This window comes from Scleropages formosus, chromosome 14 (genome assembly GCF_900964775.1).
Source record: "Scleropages formosus chromosome 14, fSclFor1.1, whole genome shotgun sequence".
In the NCBI taxonomy this organism is placed as follows: domain Eukaryota; kingdom Metazoa; phylum Chordata; class Actinopteri; order Osteoglossiformes; family Osteoglossidae; genus Scleropages; species Scleropages formosus.
The window spans coordinates 11,740,469-11,761,511 of record NC_041819.1 but is presented as its reverse complement, the minus strand read 5'-3'; the positions used below and the strand labels follow the sequence as shown (position 1 = coordinate 11,761,511).

General features: G+C 46.2%; 2 protein-coding genes across 3 annotated transcripts in view; both read right to left on the bottom strand.

Moving 5' to 3' along the window:
* Nucleotides 1-344: 344 nt before the first annotated feature.
* On the bottom strand, nt 345-3,402 carry LOC108920482 (augurin-A-like). The gene is made up of 4 exons (XM_018729242.1): nt 3,333-3,402; nt 2,330-2,377; nt 1,759-1,919; nt 345-494 (listed from the first exon to the last, which is right to left on the bottom strand). The coding sequence occupies exons 1-4, from the start codon at nt 3,400-3,402 to the stop codon at nt 345-347; spliced, it is 429 nt and encodes a 142-aa protein (XP_018584758.1).
* Nucleotides 3,403-10,618: 7,216 nt separating this feature from the next.
* LOC108920600 (cytoplasmic protein NCK2) overlaps nt 10,619-21,043 on the bottom strand; it is a 54,789-nt gene continuing 44,364 nt past the window's right edge. For both annotated transcript variants that reach the window (XM_018729485.2, XM_018729484.2), the window contains exons 3-4: nt 12,768-13,504; nt 10,619-12,187 (exon numbers count right to left, since the gene is read on the bottom strand). In XM_018729485.2, coding sequence (XP_018585001.1) covers nt 11,993-12,187; nt 12,768-13,504 — 932 coding nt within the window. In that variant the 3' untranslated portion in view covers nt 10,619-11,992. The remainder of the gene's footprint in view (nt 12,188-12,767; nt 13,505-21,043) is intronic.

Below are 21,043 nucleotides of genomic sequence, written 5' to 3'. Positions count from 1 at the left end.
AATATTCTTAAATTGCAGAGTCTTGTAGAACATTGCTACACCATTTGTTGCCACTAATTATTTCTACAGTTTGACAGGATCTGACTGTTAGGATCATTTGGCAAAAACACAAAGAAACACCGAAATCCCTCAAACTTTATTCAGATATGACAGGTATGGCGCACACAACGCAGTTTCTTATAATATAATTTGTGTAGCCCTGCACCACAAATAGAAAGGAAGACAAGGCACATGATGGACAGGCAGTTAAAAACTCCATCAAGCTGGAGTACATTATCATTGCTCTTATCAAAGGTTTTGGAGTTGAAATTTATTGCCAGTTAGTGCCACGCACCGCTATGGTGTTAGTAGTCGTCATAGTTCACATTAGCTCCATGCCTGTAAGAACTTGTGTCTCTCGGTCCAATGGGAGCATTCTCGTCATAGTGGTGCTGGCGATCTTGGTTTCTGGCATGGGACTGGTCCATCCAGTAGGACAGGTCTGTCTCCAGTTTCTGTGGGTGCAGTGAGAAATCACAGCACTAGGTGTCACAGACATTGTTAGCTTATAATCACAGAACATTTTACTGCTTTTACTTAAAAAGATGGACTGCTCTGTATACCTGGACATGACCAAAAACACTCCAATAATAATGTTTTCTGCATGCTTACATCTTACTTTAAAACTACCCACAAGAAATCTTATCATGCCTTATCGTGCTTATCAGACCTAACATCAGTAAGTACTCAAAAATAATAAAAGTATTAATGATAAAAATATTGTACAATAGTAAAAGTATTTTGGTTACTCTTGAGAATTGTCAAAATAACACATTTATGGAAAATCAGGATAACATAATGTCCTGAATCTGCTGCAAAATGTACCTTTTTAAATATTGGGCTTGATCTCATTAAAATACCTAACACTAACAGGAAATAAGTGATATGATGAGTTGTCGGCAAGTGATTCAAAGAAATATGATATAGATATAGTATCATTTTGTATATAATTTTTAAATTTTATGTTTCAATAAACACAACATATACGTTATATATGAAATTTTATTGATAATTTGTAGTTATATAATATGTCCATATTTTATATAAATAAATATCAGGGAAACGAGAAAACACGGAGCACCAACATATTTTGATTAACAACAACTTGATTGGCAAAGAAATACTGAAAGAGGTCTTGTTGGCCCACAGCCCATTTACTGCCACAGATGTGCCAAAAATGTTGCACTGCATTGAGCAGCTGGACCAAGTGTGTGTGTGTGTGTGTGTGTGTGTGTGTGTGTGTGTGTGTGCGGAGAGTGTTCATAAATTCATCCCCCTGTTGCTTAGCTGTTCTGCAGGCTACAAAAAGAACAACCTTCTCTACAACCCCAAAAGTTCTTCTATTACTAGTATTGCTTCTCTCCTACATACAATATATCAGCAGTTTGTATTAAGTGATACAAGAAGCGACACAACAGCCAAGGATCTTATTGGTGTTGGTCCTTTGCTTGACTTGACTTCTAAAAATGCTGCTTCCAAGACTGCATCAACAGGTCTAGAGTCTACAATATACAAAGAAGTGTTATTCTGGGTTATTCTTTCAATGAAGCATGGGAGTCCAGTTCCTCTGGTAGCAAAAAAAAAAGTCAACTTTGAAACAATGTCATTGCTTGGTGTGGCAGAAAGCTTCCTTCACTGTAATCCCCTTACAGTGTGTCATTGTGAAGACTGGACTGAGAGCTAAGAGTAAGTTTTCCTGATGACGTTCCTCAGCCTCACCGCCTCATCGTAGCCCATATACATGAACTGCATGATCCACTGTTGCACATCAGGTCTACTGCGGTCCCAGATGTTCCTCCTGGGTCTTCGTGCGAGGGTCAGGAACTCCTGGGCCTCAGATGGCGTGATGGCCACTCCAGCAGGCTCAGACTTGCTAGGCACTGGTAAAGAGGAAACCATGTGGATGGATAGGGGGGTCCAAGCCAAGAATAGACCCCAATGCCAGCCTGTGCGTCTGTCTATGACCTTAAAGCTACAGGAGGTGTCACCTTCTCCCTTCTTGGCATCACAATAATGATGAATTTAAGCAACACTGACTGGCTGTCCCTTCACAACCCCAAGCCACATCAATGACGTTCCATCAGTATCAGCAGTTTCCATTTAATGGTACCACTGGAGTTGTCACTGTTGATGAACCAGCAGCAACCAGGTTCACTATTGACACCTGAGACTGTGGCATCAAACTGATACCACACGAGGAGTATAATTATAGATCACTCCATCATTTGTACTCATGAAATGCCTAAAGTCAGTGTTAAAAGACCCATGAGCCAGTTTGAATGTGTCTTACCTTCTCTTTTCATGAGGATTTTATGCAGCTTAGTCTCAGCAGAAAGAGCTGAAACGGATGTAAGAAACACAAACAAAATAATCTGTTTTTCAAAAAAAAAAAAAAAAAAATCCAAATATTCCACTGTTGCTCATGTTAAAATATGGAAATTTAAAAAATTTTGATGCCTACTGCACATATATTTTGTTTTAAATTTGCAGCAATAATATGTCATATTCTTTTGTTATTTAAATTCACCTTAACCAAACTATCAAAACAGAACTTTAGAATATTCAAAGTATTCAAACATCAGATTAGTAAAGACCGAACCATGATCAAGACTGAAAAATGTAGATTTTGATCAACTATCTAAATAAACTAAATACCCAAAGGTCTTACATAATATGACAGGGAGAAAACTGGCAACTTTTTAATTAAATTTTTATCGCTGACATTACATCACGCCTGAAATATGAATGGCTTTTGTCATTTTCGGTGCAATTAAAACTCATCTGAAAACTCATTCACGAGAAGTCCAAATTTTGAAGAAGACATTCCTCACACATACATTCACAAGGAAATGGGACCCTGACCCTGCAGTCACAGAGCTGGTGGAAACACGCACCACAGACGAACAGTGGAATCCCTCAGCGCAGGCAGACAGGGTCGCTCAGCCATCACCTCTATTACCCTCTTTTATTTAAAAATGTAAACCTTTTGTTCCTTTCCATTGCTGCCATTCTCCCCAGCCTTCCTTGCATAAAGATGTCAGGGGCTTAGCTGCCCACATGCCAATGCCCGCTAGCAGTGTGTAAGGGAGACAAGAACGGATCCGGGTCCTTGCCCTACACTCATTGTCTCAAAATACCAAGCACCTCCCTTTGTCTCTCTTAGCCAGTTCATTTAGCTTTTACCTTTTTCAGTTTCTTCTCATTAAGAACCAACATGGTTAATTCACCCTCCTCTTTATCATCCCATGTGCTTTTAAGCTCAGCAAAGCATGTCATTAGTGCAGCACGATTACCTGCAAATGCCAGGAAAGAGAGGAGGATGATGAAGATGAGCAGATGCATGCAGCGCTGTGGAGAAGTCATGGTGTCCCTTTGGCCCGACTCGACGGCAGCGGCTCAGGAAAGAGGAATGGAGGATGCCCTGGGGAGAACCCGACAAGCGCAGTCCTGTGTGGAACGTGCCGGAGCCGACAGGAGTCTGTAAATTCAGAGCAAACCAATAGAGACTCCCATTTGTGTCTGTGTGCTGCTTGATGAATTTTATTTTTATATCTGATGAAATACAATTCATTCCTTTCTTCAGATTATAACTTTCTTTTATATTGCATATTGAATTGTATAATTACTACTGTATGGCAACACATCACATAAAAAAAAGGGGAGGTCAGGAGGCTAAGGAGAAATACATAATTTTGTTGCCAAAACTAATTTCCTCTACTGTTCCCAGTCCTACATAATAATAATAGTAATAATAATAATAGAGTTTAGTTTATACATTATATTCTAAAACACCTCCAATTATCTTGTGCAGATAATCCAGTTTGACTAATTAACTTTACAAAAGAAATTCTTATAATTTCATATAATTAGCTTTGTATCTAATTTGTCAAGGAAATTAATTTCCTTCCTTCTGCACATTACACTTGTGGAACTGTCCGGAAATCAAATTAAAGGCACCGCAAAATTGAGAAGAAATCGTCCTTTCTGCGAACAGAACATGCCTCTAGTTATTTGTTGACAGCACACATCAAGCAAGCTAACAAGACGTGCGTTCCTATGACGACAGAACGTAACGATGTGCGGAGAGACCACGTGTTCTAAGTGAATATTTTGAAACTCTTGAACTCATCTGGACTTATTCAAAGATTTTTTTGCAACAAAAGTCAAAGAACGCTTTTACTTCGTGTTATTACTGTAATTATTTCTTTGCTTACTTCATACGCCTTTCCAAATCGATGTCTACCTCTTCATGCAATAGGGCATTTGAGAACCAGTTCGCAGTGTCTTTCTCAGATTTTCAACAGCAGAGCCTTTCCTGGGACCTTCAGATTATTGATTTGGGATACTCCTGTACTAACCCGTGTCATACTTCAGTCTGCAGAAATTTTTAATGGGCAATTATTGAATTTATTTATTTTTGTTTTATTGTGCTTTCATTAAGTTAGAAATAGGGGCACATTTGCAAAGAGCCTTGAAAGGAACTGCTCACCCCTTTGGGCCCTAGGGAGATTCCATGATGACAGATGATACCTGTCATCTCCAGCTAACTCTTCTACAGGCTTGCCTGGCTCATTCGGTGCCTGTCCACACAATTTGGTAAAAGTAAGGAGCTCAGCACTGTGTTCAGTGGATGCTCCACAGAGCCAGCGCTCCCACAGCAGGTGAGCGCTCATCGAAAGCGACACTATTCAATTTCATCTGCAGCACGCACTTACCTCGGAGGGACCACAGGAATTTCTAAATGATTTGTAGCTCTACTAAACAAGAAGTTTCCGGATGGACATGATTCAGTTTTTTTGTGTGAATACTGAGGCTTATTACTGACACCCCTTCCAGAAGCCCTTCGACTCCTATGGCCATCCTCCTTGCTGTTAGGCTGCATTCCTCTCGCTCACAATAACAGCTGCAGCCACACCTGGATCTAGCGTGGGAGGAAGAATGAGAGAATTATGCCTCACCACTTCGCATAAGGAGGAACAAGGACACTGGTTACTGTCAGTGGCTTGGGCTATGATTAATGCCTCACAAAGGTAACGTTCCATCCAAACAGGTTGACTGTAAATATTCTGGTTAGTCTGCCCTTCCCATGTGCATCACAATATATTACAAGCAATAAGCTTCAACGGTTCAGTCCAACCCGCTTGCATTTTTCACATAGAATTCTGTAAAGTGAGACACAAAGTAACCGAATAGTGAATTGCAAAAACAAGAAAGCTTTTTGTGTATTTTTCACAAGGTCAATGTTGCTTCTTATCAGAAACTATAAATTGCATGACAGCTGAAAGTCTTGCACTGCCAGAGAAAATAGGAAGTTGTTGTGTTGTCACATCCAGCCGGAAAGGTCAATTTAGTCCGTAAAATACTGTGTTTTTTTGCAGGTAGGTACGTTTACTGACTCACCAGATACAAATTTTTATTCTTTATTTAAGACAACGCTCATTCTTGAGATGTCTGGTAAGAACTAGAAGAAGCAAGTAAATCATAGAGCTTAGGGTTAGGCTTCGATGACCAAGGACTGAATCCCACCTCTATAATTTATAATAATTGTGTATCATTTTAAGCCAGTGTAGAGCACCATGTACGGTAAAGTGATAAATAATAAAAACATGCATATCAAGCCTGGATTTCCCTTTAGTGAGTTTCTTTTTTTTTTTAGTTACGTGATTAGAGTGAACAGTTTGGAAGGCAAGTATAGAACAGACATCTGAGGATGAGCTCATTTGCTAGTCTTTAACATCAATACACCCTTGCAGATGTTCTCTTCTAAAAGACACTTCATAAAGTTGCCCACCTGAAACCTAAACTAATGAAACTGTGCACAGGTGAACACATGTATATGAATCGCCATCTGTGCACTCTCCTTTTTTAAATGTCATTTTTAAAAGTGGCAGCTGGTACTGTAGTGGTTAGAGATACTGCCTTTAGACCCAGTAGTCCCAGGTTCAAGCTTCCCCTCCAGCTGTAGGACCCTGGAGCAAGGTACTTACCTTAAACTACTCCAGTAAAATCAGTCTGACTGTATAAACAGGTAAATAACTGTAGGTACCTTACCAGAGTAAGTTGCTTTGGAGAGAAGCATTGGCTAAATATAAATGTGGAAACTCTCTGAAGCAGGACTCCTGCTATGAGAAGACCTTCTCTGGGTTTGTGAGATGTGTTACAAAGGTTGTTTAAAGCTTTTTTGAGTACACAGCCCACAGCCTTCTCACTTCTCAGAGGAGGCTCCGCTGAGACAGTGCAGTTACACCTTTCCTTACTTCTCACCAGCGTGGCAGTACCTGACCAGAGGGACATCCACAATCGCTGCAGCACAGTCTCTTCAGGCCACAGAAGCTGACCGTACCTTTATAGCCCTTCTTGCAGCAATAATATCTGATATTTCATTGCACAAATTCGCACACACACAGTGTCTGAAACCACTTATCCCAAGCGGGGTGACGGCAAACCGGAGCTCAACCCAGCAACACAGGGCGCAAGGTTGGAGGGGACACACCCTGGATGGACACCAGTCTGTCACAAGGTACCCCAGGCAGGACTCGAACCCCAAACCCGCTGCGCCATCGCACCCCCTTTCTTTGAACAAATTCCCTTTGTAAAATTAATTACTCGACCCAGGCTGCTCAATCACATCTTCGTGCCAGCAGCAGTGTGAATCACAGGGCAGCTGGCTGTTAGGGTTCCGCTCTCACACCCCTCCCATACTGGACCCCAACATCCCTGAATAGTGCAGTGCAAACCAGAGCAGGCATTCGTGTGGGTTTCCTCCTCCAGACTAAAGGCACGTGCTCCCGGTGAATTCAGAAATCTGAACTGCCCTTAGTGTGCATGGGTGAGTGAGTGAGTGAGTGAGTGTGTGCGTGTTTGTTACACTGCTGTGCTGTATAAATGTGTGAATGGCTGTAGGGAGCCGTGTCATGAGTTATATTGCACAAAGGTATCAGCTAAATACTAGTTAAAAATCACTATATGTCACGTTGGAGAAACACACACACATCATCTGAAACTGCTTTTCCCATACGGAGTTGAGGGGAGCTGGAGCCTAACCCAGCAACACAGGGTGAAAGGCTGGAGGAGGAGGGGACACACCCAGGACAGGACACCAGTCCATCACAAGGCACCCCAAGCAGGACTCGAACCCCAGACCGGAGAGCAGGACCCAGTCCAATCCACTGTGCCACCGCACCCCCCCACATTGGAAAAACACATCCTCAAAATGGATAAATATAAGCATACATGTGTTTTGTCAGTATGCTCTGCTTGCATTTGTGTTAAAAGAATAAACAGGCTATAACAGACACCAGTCCTTCTGAGAGCACTGAATCAGTGCACCTCACAATCTCTGTATCCGGTAACTGTACAGTAGGGCTGTGTTTGTGTTGCGTGCATCAGTGAGATTGATGATGTTCCCACTCTCTAGGGGATATTAGGTGTTTTACAACATTGTAGCAGCATCCAGTACATTGCTAGCGCAGCCGCACTGGCTCTAAATCAGTCATTAACCACTGAGATCAATGGCGCAGCTACGCTTGTTCCATCTCTCTTCATTGCTTGGATTGAAATTTATAGCCATTAAAATTCTAAAGAATGATGACATCAGTGTGCCTGTGTGAAACAAAGGAATATTTTTTAAACTTGCAGTGTCAAACTTTCATCAGACAAAGGGGATAACTTTCCCAAAGCCAGTAAAATTAAATTGCTTTCAGATTCTTAGAAACATTTTTCCGTGTTCTGTTTCTTCTCTGTTTATTTTTCTGCAACAGTTTGCCCTTCAATCGTTTGTTCAGTTTCACGCACCTTCATTCTGCAGGAGAAAAGAATTAACAGAACATATTTGATTGAGTTTGGCTGGAATTGCAGTATTCTGTTTTCAGGGGTACTTTTATTACATTATTGTATGCCTCCGTTCTTGATGAAATGACTCGTCGTTTATGAACCCCCCGCCCCCGTGCACGCAGTTCATACACTTTACTGACCAGCACATTTTTCCCAGAATTAGACGTGATTCGACCAGTTAGCAATTCGGCAGACTGCTGGTCGAACAAAATAATTGCACCATTTGTCCTTGTTGTCAACAAGCGTCTCTCTGAGATGCATCCGAGTGCTGTGTTTTGCGGAGGTCACGGGGGTCACAGCTGAACATACTGTACAAACAAGCTGCGCTCAGCTGGGCCCCAACAAAAGCCCGTCATTTTCCATCAGCGAGGGATAGGCAACGGAGCTGAGTGTGAGGGCAGGACAGCAGGAGACGTGAAGGATGTCAGCAGAGTGACCGAACACCAAACAAGAAGAAGATGACCCTTTGTTTAGCACAGTTCTCAGAGTTTTGATTGGGGGGGGCAGTAGGTGGTGTAGTACTTAATGCCATTGCCTTATGCCAATGCCAAGGACCCAGGTTTGAATGCCACCTCTTGCTGCAGTATGATCAATCAGGGTATTTAGCTGAATCGCACCAGTAAAAATTACCATGCTGGAAAATGGGTAAGTCATTGTAGGTACCTTGGTATACAAACTTAAGACTCTAAGTTACTTTGGAGAAAAGTGTTCGGTAAACCACTTGAAAAAACTATGTGTTCTGCTGTTCATGGCGAAGGACTATGAGCAATTTTTTTTTTATTGTCGAAACTATGTGTGCTATATAAATGTTCTCATGCAGCATTCAGTGTGTTGTCTGATACGTTGCAGAATAAAGAACATCTAGCTGATGCTTCTCTCCAAAATAATTTAGAACATTAAGCTATTTACAGTTATTTACCCATTTATACAGCTTGGTAATTTTACTGGAGCAATCTGGGGTAAGTACCCTGCTCAAGGATAGTAGAGCTGGAGAACGGATTTAAACCTGCAACCTTTGGGTCCAAAGGTACCACTACGCTATCAGTTGGCCCAAAACCAGCCCACAGCAGACACTGGGACAGTTTATCAGTTTTTTCTTACACTTCTCAATGAGCTATTTACGGAAATGCATTTTAATTTTGCAATGCCTGAAGAATATGCATCCTGCATAACAGTTTAATTAATGAACAGGACCATTCTGTTGGAGGACTTGGGTAACGGAGAAGAAGGATTTCAAACAAGTAAGAGTTCCATGATGTAATGCACATTAAGTGGGGTGGCACCATAGTACCTGGGCTGTCGGTGTACGGTAGGTCCAAATCTGTCTGCCTGCGTGGAGTTTGCATGTTCTCCCCATGTTTGCATGTCTTCCCACAGCTGTTTCAGGTGAATTGGGGAATCTAAATTGCTCATAGTGTGAGACTAATATGTATTTATTCAGCAAATGTTTTTGTCCAAAGCAATTTACTGTTTTAGGCTTGTATACTAAACTATTTATAATTATTTACTTAGGATTACTTTACTTATAACTATTATTTACATAGAGTTGGGTCATTTTTACTGTGTCAGTTCAGGGTAAATACCATTAATAAAGGTATTATAGCAAGAGCTGGGATGCAAACCAGGGTCTTTTGACTGCAAGGTAGTTTCTCCTGCTGGTCGACTGCAAAGCATGCAAAATAAGAAGGGTGACCAGGGTGGAGAGACGCAAGGGTAATAAAAGACAGGCACTCTGGAGCACCTGCCCAGCCCAGTTGGCAGAGAGGAGGACACACCACTGGCCATCCCCAGTTCAGCACCCCCATAATTGAAGGTGACAGTTTCTGACAGCGGTTACAGAGCCTCCAGCCACATTAAAAACTTTAAAAAACTTTGCAAACAACTCATATTTTGCCACGATGTGCCAAGGTCACGACCCCAGAACCCATATGTCCTGAAAAAGATTTTCCACAGACCTTCAACATTATCCCACCCCCCCCCCGAACCTCTTTGAAAGACCACTGTTGTGCACTTGTGACATTTATTTCAGGTTTATTTCTTTTCGGAAAAAGATGCATGTGTTCACCGTAAAAGCAACGACACCAATTCCAGAATACATTAGAGCAACATATGAAATTTGGACTGGTAGACAGACGTTACTTCGAGAACTGTTCTACATGACATATTGAATGGTTTGTTTGCTCAGAAACAGCACTGTAGTCACCAATGAGACCTTATCGTGTTTCACACATATCAGCTACTTTATTGCCACAAATACAAAACATTTCAAGAAAAATCATTGCCATCTGTTTACCCGTCTGTTGTCATGGTAACTTGGAAAGAGCTCACTGTTAAGAGTCTCAGGATAGGACACACAAAAAAAAGTTGCTGCTATCATGCGTTTGTGGAAGTGTAGCCAGTTAGTGTTTGCAGTGATTGCTTCACGGATTAGACACATATGACAACGCTGCACTCAGAACCTGCACGTATTATTGAACAGTGAAACTGTCACATGGAACCCAAGGAGGAACTCGGATGGAGACACAACAGAAGAACCATTGTGATTGTCAGAGCTGCAGCAGGAGCGCCACCTTCAGGGGTATCCATGGTAAGGCATGGGATTCACTTATTGCACATGAGAGCCCCCGTGCGTATTAGTCCCTGTGCTAGCAGCCTCAAACTTTGCTTCTGTTTTCTTGAAAAATGAGCATAATCGTTGAAACTCTTCGTGTGTGTGTCACCCTGGCAAGAAGCAGTAAGTCACAAATATTTTGCAAAATTTTTAATTGAACAAAAGTATTCCAATTCTCACACGGTCAAAGGTACAGTACCTTACACTGCTGGATCTAAATGATTTATATTTGCACCTTATGATTTAAATATACATACAGTGCAAACAAAAATTAAATAATGATGCTCAATAACATAACACTTTAAAAAGTCTGGGAAATCAAATTATCGGCAGACTTCTCATTGGTAAACAGACATTGCAAATGTAAATAACAGTAATAATAATAATAATAATAAAAATAAAAAAAAAACTCTCTATTATATTGAATTAGTGTAGATAAGTCAGCTATATGTTGACATAACCGAAACAGAAAAAGAACAACGGTGGAACGTAAATGAGCAGCAGGGCACGAAAAACAAACAGATTTACGTGTGGCACATTTGGTTGTACATCAACAGACATTCAGCTCACCGTACCCCGATAATCCTCTGCTGTACTTAACCCTGAAGTAACACCGCTGCCCTCCCCTCCCCCGAGCCATACAATCTTTCAAGCGCTGTGCCTCACAGCCGCTTCACAATGCGTCCGGACTCAAACGCCTGTGTGTTGTAGCGCCAGGCCACGCCGCAGCCTAAGTTCTGTGAAACCCTGAAGAGATGAAACTGCAACAAGTAGTATGTGGCACTTAAAACTGCCTGCAGTGTTAGGCACCTTCAGCGGCGGCATGTTTGCTGAGATCTACAGGACTCCCCCATTTCCACGATTCCATGCGTGGCGTGTGTAACAATCATAAGACAGGAGTGAACTGCTGCGCGGTCGTGATGCCGGCAAACGCAGCAGCAGCACCATTGGTTTTGGCTTCAGTGCAGTTGGCGCCAAAGGACTGTGAGTAAAGGTAAGCTGCTTCGGGTGGGAGACGCGCTGTGTATTAACACCGCCGGACTAAATCTGACTCCATCCCTACCGGCCCTCTCATCATTTCCTCACAGGGCAAACAAAGAGAAAAAGAACGGGGTGCGGGGGCAACTACGTAAATGAGGTGGCATTGCCAGCCAAGGCAACGAGCATCTGCTTACAACGGTCACTTAGTGAGGATGCTGCTCTTAATTGGGTTTCGCTGTACGCAACCTTTAGGGAAGGTTATACGGGTACAGACAGACCCAGAAGGACAAACAGCCATATAAACACAAAAAACGAAGCTAACAGAAGAGAGCCACCGACAGGGTTACGTGGGCCACGACGACCCTGCGATTGTTCCACCGCTTGTTCAGTTGACTCGTGTCGCCGTCACGGTCCATTCGCTCAAACCACAGTCAAGGACAGGAAGGAAGGCGCCTCAGAGACACTCTGCTCCGTCAAAGTGTGCGGTCTGCATCTAAGGCTGGGCGTCGGGCTTGGCCCGGCCCTCCGTCACTGCAGAGGCTTCACCAGGTACAGCTTGTCACCGTGCTCGCTGGTGAAGATGGGCGCCTTCTTGTAGTGCTCCACCAGCTCATCCATGGTGGCAAACCGTCGCTGGCCGATGCAGTAGACCTCCTCCAGCAGCTGCACCTTGAAGTGCTTGTTCTTCCCCGGGGCCCTCAAGGACACGGAGAAGTCACTGGGCTGCAGGAGAACAGCGGACCGGGATGGCGGGGAGAGAGAAGGGGGGCACTCGGTCAGAGGGGAAACGTACCACAAGTTCAGTATTCGTAAGGAAAGTACTCATCCTTTCTGACATTTCATGATGGGGGGGGCAGTGAGAAACACTTGAACAGCTCACTTACCCTGTGAAAGTGTATAGTATGCGCTGCCTTACCGTGTTCATGTTTAAACTGGTGACCACAGCAACCAAATCACATGCAATAAAACGTTGTGTGCACCAGGAGAGGTAGGAAAAGGTGCCCAAAACACACACATCAACTATGATAGTCATGTATGGCCAGAAGGGGGCACCATATACCCATAGAACTGAACACTCAGCGGTTTACTGAACAAAGTTATATGGCATAATGTCATTTCACATCTAGCAAGTTTTATACAGTTTAAACAGCAGCAAAATTCCTTTTAAAACAGTATATTGTTTGAAGAATATAGTATGACATTAAGACTTAATCCTTGTTTTCCTCCACTCCACGGAGAAACTCGAACGTCTTGAAGAGGCGGCCAGAACGCTCATACACCCAAGCACAGTGAGCGTACTTACCGAAGACTCGCTGTCCCGCACCAGGAAATCTCCCTCGACCCCTCGCTCGTTGAGGATGCACTCCGCCTGGTGTCGCGTCACACTGCCGTAGTACCAATCCTTTCCTGCAAACCTGCCTGTGTGCGAAGGCCCCGTGCGTCTCATCTGTGGGGAGTGCGGCCCGGTACCTGGACCCCGGCCGTCACTCACGATGGCCACGTAGTTCTTGGGCACCAGGCCCACCTGGCCGCGGGAGTTCCTACACCTCCACCACTCGGGGTCGTTTTGCGGCTTCTCCACAACCTCCATGACCTCACCCTTCTCGAAGTTGAGCTCCTCCTCCGTCACCGAGTTGAAGGGGTACAGAGTCTGGACCACATGCAGCACCCGGAGGCCCTGGCCATTGCTGACAGCGGCGCTGGGGCGAGGGGACGGGTGGCCGAGAGGGTCTGCCGACGCCTCCTCGCATTCCTCCTGCACGTAGTTGGAGGGAAACCAGCCGACTTGACCTCCGCAGTGGCCGCGCCACCAGCCGTCGCTGCACTTCTCCATGACGGTGACGCGCGCCCCCTTCACCAGCGTCAGCTCGTCTTCCCGCTCCGCCGTGTACGAGAACTTCACGATCGCCGACACGTTGAGGTCGTAGATTCGCTCGGCGCCGCTGCTCCCACCGCTCCCATTGGCGGGGAACTCTGCCTCGGTGCTGGGTGTGGGCGAGGCATCGCGGCCACTCGTCTTCCTCTTGGTCCTGCCCAGACCTGGCACACAACACACAGCGGGGGTTGGGGGTGGGATTAGAATCCCGCGCCAAAACACAAGACACGGCACCGGGGTTTGACACACGCAAATCCTTTATGGTTCTTTGCCATTCCAAGGGGCTGGCTCAAGTCTTTCTGGACGCCACGCAGAAAGAAACGTATGTGAGAACGAATGAATGACCAACAGCCGAAACACTCTGGAAGGCAGGCTAAAAGGCTGCAACCAACACAGAAAAGCGAGCATAACCGAAAAGGAGCCGAAGTAAACAGTTTGTTTTGGCAGAATCAGACCAGGCACCAGTTAGAGAAGACGCAGGGTTACGGTAAGACACTTCTGTAGAAGTTTTCTGTCCAAGATGCCAATCAGCAGGAGTGGCGGCGTCCAGCCCTGTAACGTGGGCAGGGCAAGAAGGCCAAGGAGAGACTGCGAACGCTCCGCATCGATCGGGAACACGGCGCACCTTCCTCCCGGCGCCCACAGAACCGGACAGAGCGATTACGGTGCTTGGGCCCTCGACTCCGCTGCGTGTCCCTCTGCAAGTCAGATCCGTGTGTCCTCCCCATGTCCACTGTTCTGTTTCAGCGGTCACCTAATGAACCGAGCCTGTCGAATAATGTGCTATAGTATCCCGCCACGGCCCCTAATAAATGGTGACAGGTGACAGGAGCGAGGCCGTGCCCATCGCCACATTATCGGTCGCAGTATCTGAACGGACCGCCGGAGGACAGGAGGCCTTGCGCTGCCGAGCTCCCGTTTTACATTTTGCGCGTGTGTTTGCTGCACTCAAGTCCCACCCCGTACCGCTTTACACCTCGCCGCTCCAACTGGGCACACTCACCGTTCCACATTAACCTTTTCATACCCAACATCTGCATCATCTGCACATTAATGCAACGGCACAACAGAAAAGGGTTAAAAACATGCTGCTTTAATTGAGTAAGTGCTGAAGAAGGTCGCTCAGAAGACAGAGGCGCTGTTCTCCGGACCCACCCGAATATGTAGGAGGAGCCGCGTGCTGCGTCCAGCACGGCGCCACGTTCAGGCAGCGCCAGTAAAGGTCACGCAGACCGTCCCAGGCAACTCGGCCTTCGTTTCAAAGCCAGCGGGAACGAACACACACGCATGCAGACATGGGGTTGCACACATGCACGCGAGAGATAATCACACCAGACTACATTCAAAGAGCACAAAAGAATATGCAAATCTAAGGAGTGTTTCAATGCCACTTATGCATTTACCCACAATCCTCAGCAGCAGGAATAAGAGAAGAGTGCCTGGGTGATGGAAGCAGAGATGCACACTGCTCATATGATGGTACAGATGCTACCTCCATACATAACACACATTCATTTTTCATACATTGGCTTGAGGCAAGTCCCTTCACAGAGGGGAAAAATTAAATAAATCACAATGCAAAATGCTGATGGAATTTACTAGGAAGGTGGGTGTCGAAAAGAAGGTAAAGGGTGTACAGGCAGTCAATCCCAGGCTGTGGCAAAGACTCATTTCCACAATTTGGTCTAGACTAATAATAAGCACACGTTTTCTTCGGTGTGCTCCGTCGTCTTTTGAATTATGGGAAAAGGGCTCCGGCGGCACAACACCAATGTGAGAGAGGCGGCGTGACTGGACGCCACCAAGGGGAGAGGCTGTACCGTGTGACCAAAGAGCACAGATCCATTCGGAAGGCGCTGACCCGGAGAACGACAGAGCGTGGCGGAATGGAGCGCGGAGCCAACGTCAGCATCAAGATCCTTCATCCACAGAAAAAATGGGGGGGGGACCACAAGCATCTGCAGATGGCTCCCCTCCCCCAACATGCAGAGAACTCAAACCCAGTGTGACAGCTTGATGGGGGTTTTCACACCATCTGAGGACCAAAGGGAATGACATGCTGCCGTCAGCAGAGGGATTGCGGCGCGGTCCGTCTCCGGCGGGCGCCATGACAGCTAATTCATGTCCTGCATAGATAATGCAGACAAACACCTTTGATGTGTGTTTACCTGCAGCTGGCTCCTCCAACCCCATGCCGTCGGTGACAGTACCTTTCAGGGGCTCCCGAAATAGAACACAGTGCAGCTCACGAAAAGGCACCTGTGCGGGAAAACGAGTGCAGCTAAACCAAGTACCCGCCGCGTCACGGCAGGTTCACATTGGGCCCCTCCTGCGTGGAGCGCAAACATTCACTGGGAGTGGCTCAACTGGGCCAGAGAATATTTCCCATTCTTTCTCTTTCTACCTCTCTCTCTCTCTCACACACACACACACACCATGTAATACACTCAGCCACCTGATACACCACCTTCCAATCAAAGGACCCAGGTTCAACCCCCTGCTACCGCTTCAGTACCCTTACGTGTACATTTACTTATTTAGCCAGTGTTTTTCCTCCAAAGTGCCTTATAATGTTCAGCCACTTACAGTTATTTACCCATTTATACAGCAGGGTCATTTTTATTCCATCACTAAGTACCTTTCTCAAGGGTACTACAGCAGGAAGTGTGACTTGAACCTTGCTCTTTTCAATAAGGGGACTGCCCATTAACACTAGACTACCCTTCACGAAGGTACGTACCCTGACTCGATGCAGTAAGGATCACCTTGCTGTACAAATGGGTACATCAGTGTAAGTTTGTTCAGTATACAAACCTAATACTGTGAGCCACTCTGGAAATGACCATGAGCACAGTGGTAGTCGATAACACTACATACAGGGCAGCTGGAAGGAATGAGAATGCCCAAATGGTCATAGTAGAAATTGAGAGTGACAGAGGATGGTGTGCAAGAACAGGAACGCCATCCATTCTTGGACTAACAGCGCGGAAATTACGTGGAAAACAAAGCGACCCTCCAACCTGTCACTCAAACATCCGGACCAATGGAAGCACGAGCTGAGAGACAGCAGGCTTCTTGCATCGAACCCAGGCCTACTCTCGGTGCTCTTTGCCAAGGAGACACCAGCGATCCGAGACGCCGCCGCTTCTCATTCCCGGCAAAGAACCAATTTGCCCCCTGGCCGACCTCCATCTTTCCACCCGCGAGACAGAAGCGCGAGAGCTCTGCTGGGCCGATAATGCAAAAGTGGCAGCAGGCAGCAAAGATCCCCTTCCCACAGGTCACTGCTCGCTGGGCCAGCAAAGGAAGCTGTTAACAAGTCACTTAAAGGCCTCCCAAGGGGGTGCTGGCCAAGCGACGCTGGCCATATGGAGTCTCCGTAAAACCGTACTGACGTGAGTTGTGTGGAAGCCCGAGGCACGCAGAACTATCCCATGTTACCATGGGTGGGCAAGATGGATGGAGTCTCAGCCCCCGTGTTCGTCACAGCAACACCGACTCAGTCAAACGCTTCTACGGGGAGAACCGAGCGACGGTGCCCACGGCGCAAAGAGAAAAGGCTGCTGCTCGGTGCACACGCTCGACGTAGGGTCCGCGCGGTCGTCTCCCTGGAATCGATGGCACGGCACAGGAACTGGACATTTTCCTCCAACCTGAGCTGGGAGGCATAACTACAAGCGGCAAAAAGCCTAAAAACCTTAATACGAGTCGTATTATAATTTCGCATACTTGACAATCTTTCTTTCGCAGGGTTAATAAAACCAGGCAGCCTGGAGGCACAACGGGTAGCGGCCGGTGCCTTACAGTCCCTGAGCTGTGGGTTCAAATCCGGCTAAACCTGTACGGAGTCACTCATCACTCTAAAGTTCCCGTAGAGTGCGTGTGTGTGTGTGAAGGAGTGTGTGCGACTGGCCAGCGAAGCGCTTCGCGCACCGTTTCCGAGACAGGCCCAAACCACCAGGAGCCCACACCGAACAGCTAGTCACCGATAACGGACAGACGACTAATAAAACCTGTAGGCTGACTTTGAAAAATCCAACACTCTGTGCAATAGAGGATGACATATGATGACCAGATCTAGATGACTAGGACTGTCAGTCCCATCTGCAGTTGACAGTCATCCTGCCAGAGTTTCCTGGGAGGACTGACACACACACTTGTACTTAGGCAGTGAGGACAGAGAGGCCAAGTGTGTTTAATTCTCACAGGGGGCCCTAATCAGAGGATCTATACATCCCTCTCTCTGTACTCTTTACAAGTTCTAAATGATCTCGATCCAGGGCCAATTACTCAGCCCATTTCCCCCCTCGCGGGAGCCGAGTACATGTTCCCACCAACGCGAGACTCCGACCTCCAGCGCTCGTCGGCAAGCTGATGGGAAAACGAGCCACGAGGCCGCCCGCATTATTTTGCATGAGCAGAAAGGATCTTGAGATTACCACACTAATTGCGCCGCACTCGTTTTCCATCCTACTATCCCCTCTTCATCTTATCGGGACCTCTGTCGGCAATCATTACGGAACGGCTGAAAGCATTTCCACGTTTCCAAAGGATCCAGACACAATCATGCAAACACACTGTCTACAACGGCGTTAAATATCAGGGGATTCTGCCATTCACATATTAGAAACTAATTAAGTGCCTTAAAGGCACAATTTAATGGACAGATGAACCGGCAAGGGATAATATTAACTAAAAATGAAAAGAACACACAATATGGAATTAATGTTTATTCCCTCCCTTTAAAGGGAAACATGACAGAAAAGTCATTATTGAACAAAGGCCTACAGTAAACAAGGCTAATAAGGTGATATTCAGGACTTACCATTATTATACACATTTTAGCCATTAAATACACACACACACACACACACACACACACACACACACACACACATTTTCAGAACCGCTTGTCCCGTACGGGGTCACGGGGAACCGGAGCCTACCCGGCAACACAGGGCGTAAGGCCTGAGGGGGAAGGGGACACACCCAGGACGGGACGCCAGTCCGTCGCAAGGTACCCCAAGCGGGACTCGAACCCCAGACCCACCGGACAGCAGGACTGCGGTCCAACCCACTGCGCCACCGCACCCCCACCATTATTATAATTAACAATAATTTTGCATTTCTCCAACATGGTTTACAACGCAAGCTCAGTACTCTAAGCTTATAGTGATCTACTCATTGATACAGCTAGGTGATGCTTTTACAGTAGCAATTCAGGGTATAAACTGTGCTCAAGGATATTACAGCAGGAGTAGGTATTCGAACCCGAGTCCTTCAAGTGGAAGGTGACTGCTCTAGCCACGACACTGCCAGCTGGAATAGCCCTACTATACAATGATTTACCACATGTAAATGAATAAGTGTACTAGTTTACACAGGTGGGAAAGTCTCATATTATCAATTCAGGGCAAGTACCTTACTCAGGGGTACGAGAGCAGCAGCAGGATTTGAAACTTAGTCCTTGGAGTCCAACAGCAGATGACGCCGCCTTCGTCGAGACAAACCTGACCGCAGGCACAATGTTTGAGGAAACCGCTGAACACACCTATGAAAGCAGCGCAGCAGAGCGGTGTGGAGCGTGTGAGGTGTGACCCGGTGTGATCGGAGGTTGCAGAAGTACAAAGGCAGGGCGGGAGGTGGGTTGGCTGCCAATCTTCCAAAGTTCTCCACAGAGCTCCGATGAATAAATTCATACACGAGCACACAAAGCTTTGCAGAAGGGTGCCTTGATCCCGCTCTCTGATTTGCACTTCAGAGGGTGCGGCATTTGGAGAGGGCAGCGTTGGCGAGCCGACACTCCACCCGCTCGCTGACAGAGTTGAATGGGTCAGGTGGACGCGCCCCACCCCCCTCCTCTCTCGCACCTCCGGGTCAGCAGGATGCCACGTCGCTGCAAACCCACAGGGAAAGCTGCCGAAGTTTGAAGCTGGACAAACACCTGCGTTGCTTCAAATGTTATTTAACAAACTCATCCCATTCAAACACCAAACCTATACCTGTTTTTTTTCTTTTATTTTTAAAAAAATTTAAATTTGAAAATACTGGTAGCAGACTGGTTGCTGCCTTTGGACCCAAAGATCCCAGGTTTGAACCGCACCTCCAGCTGTAGTACCCTTGAGCAAAGTACTTACCCTAAATTGGGCGGCACGGTGGCACAGTGCGCAGCGCTGCTGTTTCACAGCGCCTGGGTGGTGCGAGAGAACGTGGGTTTGTTCCCCGCTCCCACCCTGTGTGGAGTTTGCATGTTCTGCCTGTGTCTGTCTGGGTTTCCTCCGGGTGCTCCGGTTTCCTCCCACAGTCCAAAGAAATGCTGTTCAGGTTTACCCATAATGTGTGAGTGAGACAGAGAGATTGTGTTCCACTGACGTATGGATAAGTGACCAATTGTAAGTAGTGTATCTAGCAGTGTAAGTCACCGCGGTGAATAAGGCATGTGGGCTGGTGACACTACATAGCGTTTGTTGTAAGTCGCTTTGGAGAAAAGCGTTCGCTGTGCGAATAAATGTAAGTTGCTCCAGTGAAAATACCCAGCTGTATAAATAATTGTAGGTAGATTAACAATGTAAGTCGCTTTGGAGAAAAGGGTCAGCCGCTCCTATGTCCACAGGGTAGTTAAGCGCTGTCCCCATACAAAGTGGGAGGGACATGGTCTTTAATAAAAGCCCCTGCAAATCTTTACTAACAGACACAGGGTGCCAAGGAGCAGAGCAAATGAACTTGGGAAGTCTTATCTCCCCAGCATCCCTCCAAGGGATTTCCATCAGCATCGCTAATTACACAGACACTGAGCTCCTTAAAAAAAGTGCCGTTTACACACGGCGATCCGTCGCTGCTGCTGATTGGAGTGTTACGGAACCGAGCAAAGACTTCCATGTCCACAAGCCAGGCTCATTAGCGGCAGGATGGAAAGACGGAGGAAGCGTCTTGACTGGAATCACTTCGGGCAGAATCTTCGACCCATTTAATTCGCTTGGTTGTCTCCCATCTGCTCATAGCTTTCCTGTGCATTTTAAAGTACGATTTTGTTTTTTTGTTTCCTAATGCAGCAAATATCACTATGTATCCATTCATTAGCAGTAACAGCTTGCCCAGCGCAGGGTCACACTGGTCTGGAGCTTATCCTGGAATCATACTACACCGTGAGGAAGGGTACTCATGCATTCATGCAATACAGGTCCTCCCACAGTCCAAAGAAATGCTGTTCAGGTGGATTAGTCACTCTAAGCCACCCATAGTGTGTGAGTGACAGAGAGAGTGTGTTCCACTGATGTACGGATGAGTGACCCAATGCGAGTAGTGTGTCTAGCAGTGTAAGTCACCATGGTGAATAAAGTAATGATAATGCTACATAGAGTCCGTTGGAAGTTGCTCTGGAGAAAAGTGTCTGCTAGATAAAGAAATGCTATAATTATTCAAGAGCCCAAGTCAGACGCATATTCCACTGTAACGGAGTCCCGCCCATGGTGGCGGGGCAACAGGGAGAGTCTTGTGCACCGTCAGCCGCAAGTCAAAACGCAGAACGTGCTTATTTCTCCCATTACTATCAGAGTACACAATTTCTCACGATGGCCGACACCCACACCTCTCTACAAGGGGAGCACATCCCTGACTTTTTTTGTTGTGTGTGTGTTTTAAATGTAAGAAATTAGCATGTAACAGTATTTATGCGACAGTTTATCAGCAAACGATGCACAGGC

Excerpts from the sequence above, each read along its gene's own strand:
- LOC108920482 (XM_018729242.1), bottom strand. The coding sequence starts at position 3,402 with ATGACTTCTCCACAGCGCTGCATGCATCTGCTCATCTTCATCATCCTC. Across the intron at positions 2,378-3,332 it reads CTCTTTCCTGGCATTTGCAG|CTCTTTCTGCTGAGACTAAG; the intron begins GTAATCGTGCTG and ends CATCCGTTTCAG. Across the intron at positions 495-1,758 it reads ATATGGGCTACGATGAGGCG|AAACTGGAGACAGACCTGTC; the intron begins GTGAGGCTGAGG and ends CTGCACCCACAG.